Source organism: Podarcis cretensis (genome assembly GCF_951804945.1).
Source record: "Podarcis cretensis genome assembly, chromosome: 5".
NCBI lineage: Eukaryota > Metazoa > Chordata > Lepidosauria > Squamata > Lacertidae > Podarcis > Podarcis cretensis.
In genome coordinates this window covers 78,936,204-78,952,222 of record NC_137174.1, presented here as the reverse complement: position 1 = coordinate 78,952,222, position 16,019 = coordinate 78,936,204, and the positions used below count along the sequence as shown (strand labels likewise).

The following is a 16,019-nucleotide window of genomic DNA, read 5'->3' as shown; positions in this document are numbered from 1 at the left end:
AGCTACATGTTAAAGACCCAGCAGTGGATTTTGAGAGTCTGTGAGCTGCTAAACAGATTTTTTTTTAAAAAAAAAGATAATCAAGAAACAAAGCTGGCACCTACCAACACTTGTAGCGGGTGTCATGCACAATATTGAGCCTGCCCATCATGCATTGCAACAGGAAGGTGGATTTGCAAAGGGAAAAGAATTAAAACAACCCATCACACGTGTAATTAGGAAAATCTCATTTGAACAAAGAAGAAAAAATTGGTTATTATGGGAAACAGTGGCATGTAACCATCAGCACAGTCAACTCAAACAGCAAGGTGGTGGTCAATTAGAACTAGTCTGACATGAGCAGGGCAGGAGAAAAAGCAGATTGAACTGTGTGCTAGCATTTTGATTAAAATGAGCTAGGGCAGTAAGGGTAATGAAGGCTCTAACAGCATGAGAAGAAGCTTGAGTTGTTGGTTTTTAATATCACCAATTTTAATTAATCCATTCCTTACTAAGTGCGTAATGCCTGCTGGGTCTCAAACCAATTTCCCTGAAAATTGGCTTAAATTATTATTCTTGTTTTAAAACCTGCAGGACATTATTGGATTGTGATACTTTTCACTTGTACGGAGATCTAGTGCCTTGATTTCAGATATTAAATCAGAACTACAAAAGTTTGCAGCACTGCGTATCAAGCAGGTGCCACCCTAAATACTGGCACATGCAGGATATCTTAGGATAATTTAGGGGCGCCATTGCATCCCTGTGATTCTCTACATGTGAGGCTACATGCACACCTTAATTGCATGTAGCACTGCCCCCACCCTTCAACAGATGCACATTTAGTGTGGTGTCTGCAAGTGGAAATGCACCTGTGAGAGCAATGTACCGTTCAATATATGCAGATTCAAGAGTGATCCGAGCTTAATGGCATCTATGTGTGGACAACTAAACACACAAAGGTGTTCTATGCTGCTGAGATCCACACTAATTGTGGGTTCTGCATCTGGGGCTGTGTGAAGAGAGCACTGTCAGGATGGAGGCCAACTGTTCTCACTGCCCCCTTAGTAAGCAGAAGATGTGCTGATACTTTCTGCAAGGGAAATCTCCTGGATGTTACTATAGTGCCCTCTGCAGATTTTTCCTAGCGGTTTTGCAACTAAAGAAGTCTGCGGGAATAAACATGTGCTGAAATTACAACAGTTATTGGGAAACTGGTTTTAAATTATATAATTATCGTGTATCTGTTGCATACAATTACCACTACAATACAAATGAATTATGATATTCAAAGTTGCTTTTGAAATTTTAACTACTAAAAAAACTTTATAAATGACGAGCCACTACTCTGTGGCATTATTAGTACTAATCTATTTTGAAGGCATTGGGCTGGATCCAGACTAAGTTGAACAAAGATCCTATGGAAAGGAAGGGGACAAGTTTGTCTTGACTTAAATCCCACTGATAGCACTGGGAACTTATTCCGCTTAAGTAAGTCTGGATGCAACACAGGGTTAGCCAGTGAAATGGGCCAGTTGGGGGTTTTTGGGATGGATATAGCTTAGCTGCTTTTCCCTGAACTTAGCAGGACAACATAACCCTCTCTCCATTGCTTGTGTGCATGCAAACACACACATCTTCTGTGAGTGGAGTTTTGCTGATGAAGAGAGCGCTCCTGGTTCCTGCTAATGAAAGAGAGAATAAAATTTTGGCCAATACCCCTTCGCTCTGTGGCTCTGAAAACTGTTCCACAGCTTTTTTTGGGGGGAACCCCCTTGGCCACTCTGACAGGTGGTACAAGTGACTGCAAAAGGAAGGCAGAATTGGAGAAATTAAGCTTCACCTCTTTTGTTACTGGAGGTCAAAGCCTTTGCAATCACAGAAGGAATATTTCTATGAACAAAGGGCTTTGGGCTGAATCTATTGCAACTGAAAGGGCATATTGTTTCCTGGCTCACCTCTGCCTCCACTTCCCTTGTGTTTATTCTTTAATTGTCCCTTGAGATTGAGGCCTATCTTCTTCTTTTGACAAGCATAATGTGCACATATTATACACCATCAGCATTATCTGTATTATTATTATTATTGTTGTTATTTTTATGCCATTTTCACCTACATATTATTAGTTCTATAATCTGTACATTTAAGTTACTTGTACATATGTAATGAAAAAAGCATTTGCTTTTCTTTATAATTATTTCCTGAAATTTAACTACGCATGCTTTCGGTTTTAATCTTAGACTGACATTTTAAACCAACACACATTCTTGCACAGGGTTTGCAGCAAATGAATATAAGGCAGCAATGAAAACCTATGGTGCAAAAACTGGCAGGAATGAAAAAAAGACAGTTGTGTAGGACCCCTTTGTTTATCAGTAATTAAAAACAACAACCCTGTTATTACATTCATCACCTTGACTTCAAAAGGTTTAATTCACTAATCAAGGTGTAATTCAAAACTTGCTAATTCAAACTTTATCTTCCTTTTTCCCCAGCTCAAGACAAAGTTTGATTTAAAGTAGTAAATGGGGGAAGAAACCCATTAGAGTCCCTCAATATTTCTCTAGCAGAATTTAGCACACAAAGAGGTATGTTCTCATTAGGATACGAAACAGTTCATTTCACACAACGACATGTGAAATAGTGCCAACATACCATTCCATATATTTATCTAAATAAATGCAGTAAGAGACCAAGCAGGCCAGATCTTCCCAGAAGCTAATGTTATTGTTTCACTCCTGCTGAAGCACTGGGAATCACAATGGAAACCTAAGCGAGTTTTTGCCATTGATTTTAGGCGGAGCAGAAATGGGTCTAGCAAGGACTCGGTACCCTTTAAAAGAGATTACGTATGACTTTGCCATCCTCACCTGAACACGTAATCATCAGTTTTATGTGCAGCGTTTTGCCCAAAGCACCCGCTCTTGGGCAACTTTTTACAAAAAGTCAATGATGGCCCTGGGAACATCTTAGCACCTTCTCACGTGTTACTTGCATGAAGGGACAACACAAAATACAAAGGGGCTATGGGGCCATGTGTTTAGTCCTGCTCCTGGGATCCCCTCCTATCCTCTCGTGTGTTTAGGGATGAAACATCTGCAGTGGCGAGCCTTTACTACCTGTGTAGCTCCTGGAACCCTGGAACTTAGAACCCTGTGTGACTTAGAAGCCTGGAATAACGCTGGTTATTCCTTGGCATGTAGGGGTGCAAGGAGGCAAACAACCCTTAAGTGGGATGTAATGGTCAACTTCGCAGTAATGTTTAAAGCGGGCTTTAAATAAGTGTGGAAGTCAAGTCCACGGCATGTTAGAGTGCCACCCTCCTTTGGGGGGGGGGGGGGAATGGACAAAGCAACCCAATTTTGCCACTCATCCTTCCGGCAGGGATCTTCCCAATGGACCCTCCAGTTTAGTTCCGACTTAGGGATCTCAGGACATAAATTCTAGGAGCACAAAAGCACCCGGGTGGGTCTTCTTTCAGACTAAGTGGTGGTGGAATTTACATTCTGAATTTGACTTCCTTCAGCAAATGTTTTATTCTGGATTGTTTTATTTGATGTTTCAATGTGTTGTAAGCCGCTTTGAGATTTTCCCCCTTTAAAATATCAAGCGGTATAGAAATGGATAATAATAGCTGGTCTCGCTCAAGATAAAATCAACGGCAAAGCTCCAAAAGGTTTGTGTCTCTCCCCACCCCCCAATAAACAATTAAAAGGTTAATGGGTCTTGTCTTCCATAATAGGCCTTAGAAGGCGGTTACGACATACAGGAATGATTTGTTACGCGGTCTAGAGCAAAGGGGTCTTACAACAATTTTATATATATATATAAAAGAACCATACCAAACAGCTGAAGAGAGGTGAAATGGAGGATTAGGCAAAAGAGGCACAAGGGGAAAGACTTCAAATGCTGTTTTTGAAACGTAAGATCACACACTTTGAAGATGCAGATTGTCACATTAGGCCAGAAAGCACCCAGACACCTTGCTTTCAAGACAAACATATGCAGAATCTGCAGTTTAGCAGCAAGACTGTCTTCCTTCCCTACTCACAAAGGGCCAACCCTCCGGGGATCTCTTTTCCTTGGCTCTCTAGCTAGCAACTAATCCTTAGCCTCCGAGGTCTGCTAAGATATGGGGAAGTCCTCCTGTGACCTTGGCTTGTGCCTGGCTCCCGCGCGGGCAGAGGGAAGCTGCGTCACTTACCTGGTGGAAGGAAGGCTGTATGCTGTTGCAATTGCATGTTTGCAAGAGCCTGCTGGTATTGGAAGATACCAGTATTAAAGACAGCGGTGGCACCATTGGTTTTTTCAAGCGCAGGCCTCTTTGGTAATGGGGGGAGTACAGCTTGAGGAATTCCCTAATGGAGGATGAGTATAAGATAGCCCAGTTTTTTTATAAAAAAAATAATAATAATGAAGAAAATAAAAGGGAGGGTGGGGATGGAGCAGGGAGAGAGAAAAAGAGAGAAAAGAAATAGAAAAATCAGTAGGAGGAACAACCAACAGGCACCATCTTTTTAAAATATATATATATCCTTGAGCAAGCAAGCAGCGGAGCGGACTTTACTATTCAAGGAAAGGGCAAAGCTGAAGATTTAAAGTAAGGAATATTTGCCCTCCAAAATATGGCATTGTGTAGTGACAGTGCTTGAGATCTATACACTAGCATATTTCTACAATATAAAGCTTCAGGTTTCTAGTAAGGAGGCAGCAATACCAGGGGTGGGGGTGGGGGTGGGGTGGGGTGTAAATAAAGAAAGCTGCACTGCTAGCTCCATGAGAATTGACAAGTAAAAGCCATGTTAAAGAGAAATCTTAACAGAGTGAATGAAACAGGTTAATATAATATTAGAAGCTTACTCCCGCAAACCCCAAAAGTCTTAACTACTCATGCAAAAATAAAAATGTACCATTCCATGCTGGTACTTCTTCTTCATTTTTTTAACATTGCATTACAAATGTTAAATCTACTTTAAGAATATTGTTAAGCCATGCCAACCAAACCGATACAAATATATATATATCATATATATTATATACATTTCTTTATATATAAATATATATTTAAAATCCCATCTTACTCCCTTTAGAAACTGCTATAAGGTAGTTAAACTGAATGTGGGGTTCCTACATCCTAGGGGACATGGGCTGAAAGATTAAACGGCTCAATTTCCCCATGAACAGGACCAGGAAACCACACTCAGTTCTTTCTCCCCTTTGAGCTTCAGTTACTTTAATAACAGGAAATAAGGAATATTTACTAATAGAATTTAATTTATTTTTTTAAAATGCATCTATAGTAAAGCTACATGCCAAGCTAAAAGGTGAAAGGTCATAGTACCAGGTCAAAGGTTGCCTCGAGGGGTCGCTTCAGTGATTTGACAGCCGACTGAGTCTTAATTAGCAGGCAGCGAGCACATGATGGCAATGGGCCAGTGGGGTTCAAGCGCATTAACATAAACAGCAAGCAGAGGTGCATCATGGGGGCAGCAGTGCATTTTTGGGTAGGTGAGAAAAAACAAATAAAAAACAAATCATCGGAATGCCATATACAACGAATAACAAGACTAAGCATGCACAATAAAGGCACTACTGAGTTGTTATTGTGAGGATACACCTCTAATGTAGTTAATTACAAACAAGATACTCTATAACAGGGGGAGAAAAAAGGGTGAAGGAAGGAGAAGAGAGTGAGAAAGAGAGTCTGCCTTCTGTATTTTTGCTCAAGTATCCGTAAGCGCAGGAAAAAAAGGCCTCTCTCCTGTAGTCTGGCAGTGTGCTATGAAGATCACACAACAACGTTTCACATGAAGTAGTATTTTAATGGTCAAATCATGTAGCTATGTAGGAAAAATATATAGGACGACACTAACAGCTAAGCAAAGAACGGAGAAGGGGCCCATTATAATAGTTATTTTGGCTTGACAAACCCCGCCACCACATTTTTAAGCAGTGCGCACACTGACTAATTCTGTTCCCTGCCCCAGTATGCTGCAGTTTAGCTACTCCATGTCATGGTTAACTTCCCAGTTGTGCAATTATTCGTTACACCATAGTTATGTTTAAGAGAAACACGGTAGTAATAATAATAATGATAATAATGATTTCAGGCCCCTCAATTCAAGTTAACAGTCTTGCTGTTGGGTGTGCTTGCTCCTAAGTAGTTCCAGATCCTATTGCCACCCCCTCGCCAATTAAATCATATATTTTAAAGCTATTGTGGAACCTCATAAACGGAAAGAAGGCCCAAACCTGAAATATTTAATGCATATCTATTCAGTGACATGTACGGTTTAGACAAGCAATAATTGGAATATGCATATATATTTCTCAGGGTGTGTCCAAATGAGAAGAACTCTGGATGTTACTTCTCTGCTACCAAGACTATTATTTGTGTGTCACCCATCTGAAACTCAGGCTTTGCCAGGGTTTGTTCTTCATGTGAAATGTTGCATTTGTGCCCCTGCAACAGAGGACCCACAACAGCTCCTAGTAAGATTGTTTCCCCCACCCAGCAAAAAAAGGTTGGAGAGGGACCTTGGTTTTGTGAAATAGTTGTGTTCTGGAATCCTGAAATAGCCAGTTATGACCCGTTATATTCAGGAAGGAATTAGCAGACAGCATTTACAAGGCAAATAAGATGCACAGGGAGGGTCGTGCAGATTTGTCATCAGGGAAACAGAAATAAAAACTCCAATGAAGAAGATGGAGAAGGAGGAGGAGGAGGAGGAGGAGGGAGGGGGCATATTGTGCAGGAAGTGAGGCAAAAAAAAAAAAAAATATGTACCTCTTTATAAAGGCATATTATCTGTTGAACATAGCACAGGAAATGAAGCAAAAGGAAATGGCAGATCGTGAGATCTGATGAGGAATGCACCAACTGCTTGTGCAATTCTTATGTCTGAAATGCTGCAGAAAAAACTGCCAATATGGACTGATCCTGACAAGCATATACATGCATATCAAAAGCTATAGATGGGCAGGTATAAACGGATGTGCGTTACCATCACGCTAAATGCCTGTCTCTCGGTATATTCACAGGCACATGGCTAATGTTATGTACGTTTGGGTACATAAATATATACACAAGCCATGTACACACAGAAAAACTCTGTGATAATTTCCTTTTTTTCCTTTTTGAAGGAGAACCTGAAACTACTTAAGAGCAGAAGTGGCATCACATGCTTGGAAGCTTACTGGAATACGTAAGGAATGGGATACCTGAACAATAATATCTTCAGCAAGGAGAGTTAATACATTAATACTATCCTGCAGCTGACAATGTTACTGCTTTTGCAATCATTTCTTTCTTTGGACTCACCATGGCTGCTGCAGTAGCTGCTGCCTGAGCAGCTGCTGCTTGGTTGACCTGGTACTGGGCAGCTTTTATCTTAGCTTGCAGGTGTGCAGGAGGGTGGAAATATTTGCACTTTTCCCTTGAGCATCTCCCTTTGATATAATCCATGCAGACGGTAACGGTGTTGTCATTGGTATCAATCATTGCACTGTCGGCAGGGTGAGCGAACCGGCAATCGTTTTCTCCTCGGTTACAATTGCCACGCTGGTACTCTCGGCATACCTGTGGAGGGATTCGAAAGCAAAACCGAGTTACAAAAACTGATCTGGGAAAAGTGACCTAGATCACTTTGCAAGGAAATGTCAGGCACACTCTGACAATTGTACATTGTCCCACCTTGTGGCTGTTTTAAAAGCAACTGAATCCTATGCGTTTTAAGTCCTCATATTGTTCGAGCAGAAAAAACAAGTATTTCTGAGGCTGGATGGCCATCTGTCATGGATGCTTGAGCTGAGATTCCTGCATTGCAGGGGGCTGGACTAGATGACCATTGGAGTCCCTTCCGACTCTACAATTCTATGATTCTATGCTGCAAAACAATTCCCCTGACTGCTGCCATTATGCAGCTATTAAAACTTCAGTTTCTTTCGAGTGAGATTCTTTAGTTGCAATCTAGCAATCTGCTTTGCCTTATGCAGGTTATAACCTTCCTAAATGCAAAAGCAGAATTAACAATTTCTAATTCAGCCAATTGCATTTAGTTCTAGCTTTGAGGTTCATGACCTTTCCACGCATTTTTTTTTTGTTCCACCTAAAGCTTTGTCAGCAAACATGAGCAAAATATATTAACTCTGCTATTCCATGATTTTACCACACGAGGGGGCGCAGACACATGAAATGCTTTTTCAGTGTCTACGTTCCCTCCTTCCCTGTCAAACTGTGTTCTGTTTTTATAGTTTCTCGCATCACTTTGCTGCTGCTTTCTTTCACTAAGGCTGAACTCACGCATGCAGAAAGGCTTAATATTAAGAGAGAAGGACATAAGCCAATGTGAACACCTGAAACCTTTTTCCAATTATCCCAGGGACATTTTTTTAAAAACAACAACTGTGAATTGTGAATTCGTTCTAGATGAAAGTCAAGCAGCAAGGGGCAACGACATCTTTAAAAAGTGTGTTTTCCCACCTCGAGCCTTTTCATTTTAAAAGCAAAAAGAGCAATGGCTGGCCGCAAGGCAAATAGCAGGCAGGCAGGAGCATGTCATAATTTAACTTCAAATGGTATCAGGTGGTAAGTAGCCCGGCTGGTGCGTCCAAACCTCCCCACCCTGCCCTGCCCTCTCATTATCCTGGTCCATGGGAGCGATGCCCTTGCTAGGTCAGATTGAGAGCCTCACACCTTCCCTGCTGGAACTCCTGCATCCCCCCACTTCTGGGCCTAGGACAAAAGCGAGCATGGCCGATGCCCGTCTCTTTTAGTGCCAAAGTGAAAGGGGTTTCTCTTCACACGAAACATCTGAGGAAAGTCAGGGGGAGCCAAAAGAATTTGAGAAGACCAGGGAAGTTCTGCACATCTCTTGGTTCCTGCTGAATTTCACACCATGAAATTTGGGAGGCTTCTCCTCAGGTGGTGCATTCAGGGACTTCTGAGGGAAGCCAGAAAAGCTTCAATAAGATCCGATATATTTCTTAAGGTGGAGTTTTTTTTTTTGGGGGGGGGGGATTGGTTTGCAGAATCCAAATGACTTTACAGTTGGGAAGGTTTGGGTTGTTGTTGTTGTTGTTAAACTGTTGTTGCTATTTCAGTGGTACCTCGGGTTACATACGCTTCAGGTTACATACGCTTCAGGTTACATACGCTTCAGGTTACAGACTCCGCTAACCCAGAAATAGTATCTCGAGTTAAGAACTTTGCTTCAGAATGAGAACAGAAATTGTGCTCCGGTGGGGCAGCAGCAGCGGCAGCAGGAGGCCCCATTAGCTAAAGTGGTGCTTCAGGTTAAGAACAGTTTCAGGTTAAGAACGGACCTCCAGAATGAATTAAGTACTTAACCCAAGGTACCACTGTATTATTATTATTATTATTAGCCCTTCACCCTAAGGCCTCAGGATGAGTTACAACATTAAAACATAATATTTAAAACGATTTAAAACAATGAGAGGTGGTTTCTAAAAATATACACCTCAAGTTTATAAAGCCATGGTAAAGCCAGTGTGGTGTAGTGGTTAGGAGCGGTAGACTCGTAATCTGGTGAACTGGGTTCGATTCCCCGCTCCTCCACATGCAGCTGCTGGGTGACCTTGGGCCAGTCACACTTCTTTGAAGTCTCTCAGCCCCGTTCACCTGAAAGAGTGTTTGTTGTGGGGGAGGAAGTGAAAGGAGATTGTTAGCCGCTTTGAGACTCCTTAGGGTAGTAATAAAGCGGGATATCAAATCCAAACTCTTCTTCTTCTTTGGCAATCATTGGAAGCTGTATAAATGAAGGGGAGTTGAGGAGTTCCCCAATCTTGGGGCTGCCACTGAGAATGCCCTCTCCCCTCTTGCACTGTAGCTTGTGAGGGTAAAGAAACTACTAAGAGGAGCCCCTCTGCTGATCTTAATACCTGCAAGAGTCTGTAGGGAAGGAGGCAGGTCTGAGTCACCTAAATTCTATAGACATCGTGATTCAGCAGGATAATTATACCTGAAATGCTTCCAAGGTAGTCACACTCGCCTGCTACAGAAGGGATTTACCAATGCTGCTTTTTATTTAATGCATACCCTGCTTTGCCTGCACGAATCTCAAGGTGGTATATGTGGAGTTCTCAGGTGGCTTCCTATCCAGGCCCTGACCTACTTAGCTTCAGCAAAGCTTTTACATCACATGACTTCCGAGTGTGTGGACGGCACGTGTGTCAGCCTCTAGAGAGTGGGAGCAGCCAGGGAAGCTGCCTTGTACATATGCTACCCACAGGTCATGAACAACAGAACAGGTCTGTAGACTCTGTGATTCCGTGACTCAGTTCACTCCTGTGAAATGGGAACAATAATGAGATAACTCACAGGGCTGTTGTGAAGGTGGACTGGGCAAAAAGTGCCCAGCGTTAATGTGTCTGGGAAGGGGTGGGGGTGCTGAGGGGGCAATCGGATCCAAAAATAAGAGCTGCTGCCTATTTATAGTGGGGAAAGAGTTTTATGACTGTTGAACAGACAGCGCTGATTCATAACCAAAACAACAGTTTTGAACGGCTGGAACGGGCTGGCTAAAAACAGCGGCAGCAAACTTCCAAAGATGCTGCAAAGATGTTTTGCCCTAGAAGGACAAAAAAAACCCTCACTTAGCTGGTTGGCTGACAGCAGTTTTGTCTTTGGGAGCTGCAAAAATGACAGCGGAGCCAGCAGAGTCCCACTTCGCCACTTAACACACAGCAGAACAGGAGCCCCGCTCTGGAGAGAAAAAAGGCTCTCTGAACAAAACAAACAGCAGCAGATCGAAAATCACCTAATTGGCCTCGGAAAAAGAAAAGAAAACCACCCCTAGCCGTTTCTCTTTGGTTGCAGCTCTTTCCTCCAAAGTCTGATCAATGCACCTGTCCCTCCACAGGCCTGGCTCATACTTTCAGCTCTCCCAGTACCCAATCAGCGCAGCTCACCAACAGCAAGTCAATTAATTAATTATTTTTTAAAAGAGGGGCTGGTGTGGGAAGGGGAGAGATATATGCACAAATGGAAATTAACTGGACTGACCTGGTTCAAAACTGAATGTCTGAATCTACGCCACCTTACAAGAATGGAATTTACCACTTTTTCGTGAGTGGAAAGACTGTCGATGGATTTTACGCTTTTCCTTGCAAGGTAAAACAGCAGCCTATTAAGGTTGTGGTGTTAAGAAGCATCTTAGGGCATCAGAGAAGGTGGTACCGACTCCATCCTCTGTGATCTCTTTCCAGACCAGTGGTATTTATTTATTTATTTATTTATTTATTTATTGGTCCCTTTCTTTGTGTTTTAAAACCCGTATGTGCCATGCAAAGCAGGACTTTTTTTCCTGGATTTTCCTGGATTCCGCCCCACGCCCAGGCTCCAAATAGTCTAAAAAGGCTGTGCAAAATTTCACAGGGGAGTTCAGTGATGCGAGCGAGCACATGCCTTGTGTGCAGAACAATCTCTGACATCACCATCTAAAAGACCTCCACCTGAGACAGAGGACGATTGCTGCGATCCAGAACAGACCATACTAGGCTAGACAGGCAAAGAGTCTGACAGGGGATAAGGCTGTTCCCTACATCCACAGTGTTATTTTTTTTTAATGTATGTTAAGAAGTGATTTTGACAGCCTCCTTTTCTACCCACTTTTGGCAGCAAGCAGAAGGTAATGATCTTACCCCAGAGCACAGGGAGACTTTATAGCTGAAATAGCACAGATTACAGATAAAGACCCAGACGTCCCATTTCCCCATGCAACTAGCCAATTTCTCCTCACAATTCACAAGTAATAAGGTGCTACTTCAGAGATTTTCCTTATGGGAATTTTTGAGAAATTGAAAGTTCCTTCATGCATGCAACTTTAGCAAAATCAGTTTTCTCCCTCTGACCTTTTTTTAAATGTACGTTGTACATTTTTTCTTGCTAGGTAAGAATCAACTTTTAGAAGCCAGGAGGAAAGGGAGAAACAAATGCGAGATGGAAGAATGGGGCACTTCAGCAAATATCTGGGGCTACATAAAATGTGGATGTCGACTGCTTGTGCAGCTACAAACCAGGATCTGAAACCACGGTTTGAAGTGGTTTTGAAAAAACGTGATTCACACTGCCTAGGGAGGAGTGTAACCTTTCACCTCCACCGACAAAACCATGGTTTAAGCCAGTTTGCAAACCCTGTTTGCAATATGACAGTGAATAATATCCACCATGGGGCAGGGTTTATAACTCAGAAAGCTAAACTGTGATTTTTTTTGCTGCATTATGATTTTGTTTGCTATGTAAAGGATGATTTCACTGGGATAAATTAAGCCAACAGACCATGGTTAGCACTAACCATGATTAAGCATTATGCCTGCATCCATTTAAGGACAATTCAGATAGTGCCTAGACTAGCACGAAGAAGGCTTCATTTGTAACTCAGTTTTTTAGCGCAGTACCAAACTGCAGCACAAGGCCGGCTGAGGCCCCACATCACCACTGATGTCAGAAGATGCTGAAAGCTCCTGTCAGACTCCCTCAGATAAGGAATTGTTGAGGGCAAAGGAGAGTATCTGCTATAGCAGAACAACATTTGTTAGGGATGTAGCAAAACCTGATAAATAAAAAATATGAGACCTCATACAAGATTCTGGCAACAGGCATAGAATGGAAATAAGAAAGTCTGTGGAAAATATGCTGCCATCTTGGTATGATGGTAATACTATTGATGCTCAGAAACTTTTACTTCCTCTAGAGTGCTCTAGACTGCAGTGTATGGGACTTAGGGATGGATTATATTCCACCCTTGTCAGCCACGAACTCCTGACAAATATTCCCATTTTACAGATGGGGTACTGAGGGTCAACAACAGTGACTTGGTGAAAATGTGTGAGGGAAGGAGTATAAAATGATTTGCACCCTAAACTGTTTGGAGAGCTTGGTAACAACCCCCTCCCCCAAAGTGCTGGATTTTCCATACTGGATAATCATTGTTTGAAAAAGCATTACTTATTTTGTCAATTGCCAAAGATTAAGGAGGGGTAGTTGGTGTCTTCTCCTGCAAAAGTACTTCCCCAAACCCACCAGCAAAACAGAACAGCAGCAGGCTGCAAAACAAGCTCATAATATCATTTGCAATTCCCCAAGTTATGCAGACACAGGGATACATTATTACATCACCGTCTTTGCAAAGGATGTTCCCCAGGGTCACAGAGCGACGCCTTTCTCGTGCAAGGCGCTTATGGGGTGTTACCGCTGCAAGACTAAACAATGCCGATCTGGGTGGTCGGAAGCTTTGCAAAGGGAAATCGTAACGTGTCGTTTCCTACCTCCAGTCTGTCTGTCCTCATTAGCTTTTGTGCGGCTGCTGCTGCAGCAGCAGGAACTGGCATGCCAGGATTCCCCGCAACCAGCATTGGCCCTGACGGCAGGATCTCTGCTGGGACCAAACCAGGAGAGACAGGCCCCAAGTAGGGGTTAAAGGCTGTTGAAGCATTGGTGGCTAAGCTTGGTGCAACTGAAAACATTGGCTGGAGTAGGGATGGGGGGAGAGGAGAAAAAAGAAGTAAATATTAGTCAGACCATCACATCAATAACACTATACATACAAAGCCATATTTGAGACAGCGAGCCTGCACTCTTTATCATTATATTCAGAGGGACTTGCACACATTGGCTTGGACCCCAGCAGTCACCTCTATGAAGAGAAAGGCTGCTTCTGCTCATGGAAAGCTTTCGATCCAGTGTTGATCCCACTCACGGAAGTATGCGGAGGCTATTTTTGCTGAATCTCCCCTTCCCCTACAGAGACTCCGCCCCCATTCTGGCTGGCTCTTTGGCTATTTTGGGTGGTGGACAAAGGACAAACCAGTCCATGGCCAATAGACCTGCAGCCTCCAGTGAGTTGAAGTGCAAGATAGCCACAACTCATTGAGTGCCAGCGACCATGACACAGATGGTGCATTGGAGAAATTTGCACTGCACTGACCGGAGGCACTGGAATTGGGTCTTTTAAGCCACTGTTTTTAGCCATGACTTTGGTAAAAATCAGGAAGAGGCTGGGAATGGAATGAGCACTGCCGCAAGACCACATTCTCTTGTTGCTCACCACTTAATGGCACCCGCCTGTGGCACACAAGAGCCGCTTCCCAGTAGTGTTCTGGTGGTGATGGGAACAATGGCATACAACGTGAGTGGTACAGGAATACTCACAGTGGCAACATATCACACCACAGCCCGCCCGCCCCTGCTTTTTAAAGGGGTTCCTACCCCTACTATGATCCCTAATACAAACAAAAAAAAACTGCGAAGAAAGTTGCAGTGCAGACAAGGCCTTGTCCCATACTGTAATTTATTTATTACTCTACTAATGCACCCCTCTTCCTCCTGCTGGAGCCCAAAGCAATGATATTTAAACACAATTATCATAAAAGTAATTAAAAAATTATCAACGGAACAATAACCTTTTCAGCGCCAAAAGGGCAGGCAACAAAAACCTTATCTGTTAAAACGAGCAGCTAACATTTTAAGTTGACGCCTAAATGCTGGCAATGTGGGACAACCATATCTCAGGATATGGGTTACATTGGGTGGGTGGGGGGCGTGTATAGCTGACAAACAAGAGCAGGGCACAATCCCTCCTCTCCTCTAGGGAACAGCTTAGAAACGAGTATTCACGTGCAACACGCTCGCTCCTTCGGGGAAAATGCTATTCTATTCAGAACTGGCTGTTTCCTCAACTCCTGGACCCAGGTAGTGCCTAACCACAGGACCTCATTTTATCAGAATTCAGACTGAGTTTGTTGGCCTCCATCCAGCCCGTCACTCTCTCCAGATACTGGTCCAGCACTTGAACACTCCCTCCTGATTGACACGTCATCTGCATTTTGAAGGCACCACACTCCAAATACCACCTCCCAGCAGTTTCATATAGAGATATCAAATATATGACAGGAGTGGGGCATGCAGGCATTTATTTTAAAAATAAGAAAATGGCTTTGTGGGGCCAAGTAGAGCCATGTGTGTTTAATTAGGTCCACAGGCTAGACGTTTCCACTACTGGTCTGGGCGATTACTGTCTATTCTGACTGGCAATAGCTCTCAAAGGCAGAGAGGGAGTGAGATCTTTCCCAGCTCTGCTACTTATTAATTGGAGATGCTGCAAATTGAACCTGAGACCTTCTACACGCATGTGCTTCATCCTTTGCTGTGGCCCCTTAACATCATGCTCTCAAGTAGTTCCTTCCTGAATATGCCATCTTCTTCTTAGGCAATCGATACTGCCCACAATTTAGGGCTGAAAAGGAACTATTCCCATCCATCAAAAGTGTATCGTTTTCTAGTGCTTGATAATAATCAGACTGAGGCTTAGGAGAAGTATGTGGGACAGGTATAGAGGAGGGAGCTTAATACGAAGGATGACAAAGCAATGGTGTGATCAAAGGCTAAGTCAGGAATGGGTAGGCCAGCTCAACACCCATCAGTCCCTGCCAGCAGAGCCAATGGCTAGGATTGATGGCAGCTTCTAGCACAACCCCATTTGTAGGGCTGCAGGTTTTCTCTTCCTGGGATACATGAAGAGGTGGAATGTGAACAAAGCCGCTGTTCTGTGACAAACCTCCCGCCCCCTGATCCAGCATGTCTTCTTAATGTTAAACATTATTTTCCCTATGAAATACAACAGCCTCGCTGCCTCAGGTTCTTCCTACTCCCATCAGTGGAATGTTATACGAGCCCTGTTCGCATTGCCACATCCAGGGAGCACAGGAGGAATGGCAACCACCACTGGGAAATTTTAAGAGGTGCCTTAAGGGCAAGGAATAGGCTGATCAGCTAAACTGCTAGCTCACTGGGTCACAGGCAATACATTCAAGAATCAACAGCTACGGTTACTGCTATCGATAGGAAGTCCACAAATTTAATTTTGGGAAGCAGCACCCAAAATACTTTAAGTTGCAGTATTTTGCTCTTAAAGGGAGTGGGAAAAAGAAACCCTACTGGTTTTTACTCTATTGTAAGCCAGCAATCTAGGCTACCTAAACCAGCCTCTGCTGCTGTCGCTATTTCTGCCACACTCCCTGGC

At 43.1% G+C, this 16,019-nt stretch overlaps 1 protein-coding gene across 26 annotated transcripts in view; it reads right to left on the bottom strand.

Annotated features, from left to right (window-relative positions):
- Positions 1-16,019, bottom strand: part of MBNL1 (muscleblind like splicing regulator 1) — a 172,974-nt gene that overhangs the window by 16,055 nt on the left and 140,900 nt on the right. For 13 of the 26 annotated variants that reach the window (XM_079978085.1, XM_079978077.1, XM_079978078.1 and 10 more), the window contains 5 exons: positions 13,267-13,467; positions 7,301-7,558; positions 5,321-5,374; positions 4,184-4,337; positions 105-140 (listed from right to left, as the gene is read on the bottom strand). In XM_079978085.1, coding sequence (XP_079834211.1) covers positions 105-140; positions 4,184-4,337; positions 5,321-5,374; positions 7,301-7,558; positions 13,267-13,467 — 703 coding nt within the window. The remainder of the gene's footprint in view (positions 1-104; positions 141-4,183; positions 4,338-5,320; positions 5,375-7,300; positions 7,559-13,266; positions 13,468-16,019) is intronic. The other 13 variants (XM_079978100.1, XM_079978091.1, XM_079978079.1 and 10 more) reach the window with 3 other exon arrangements.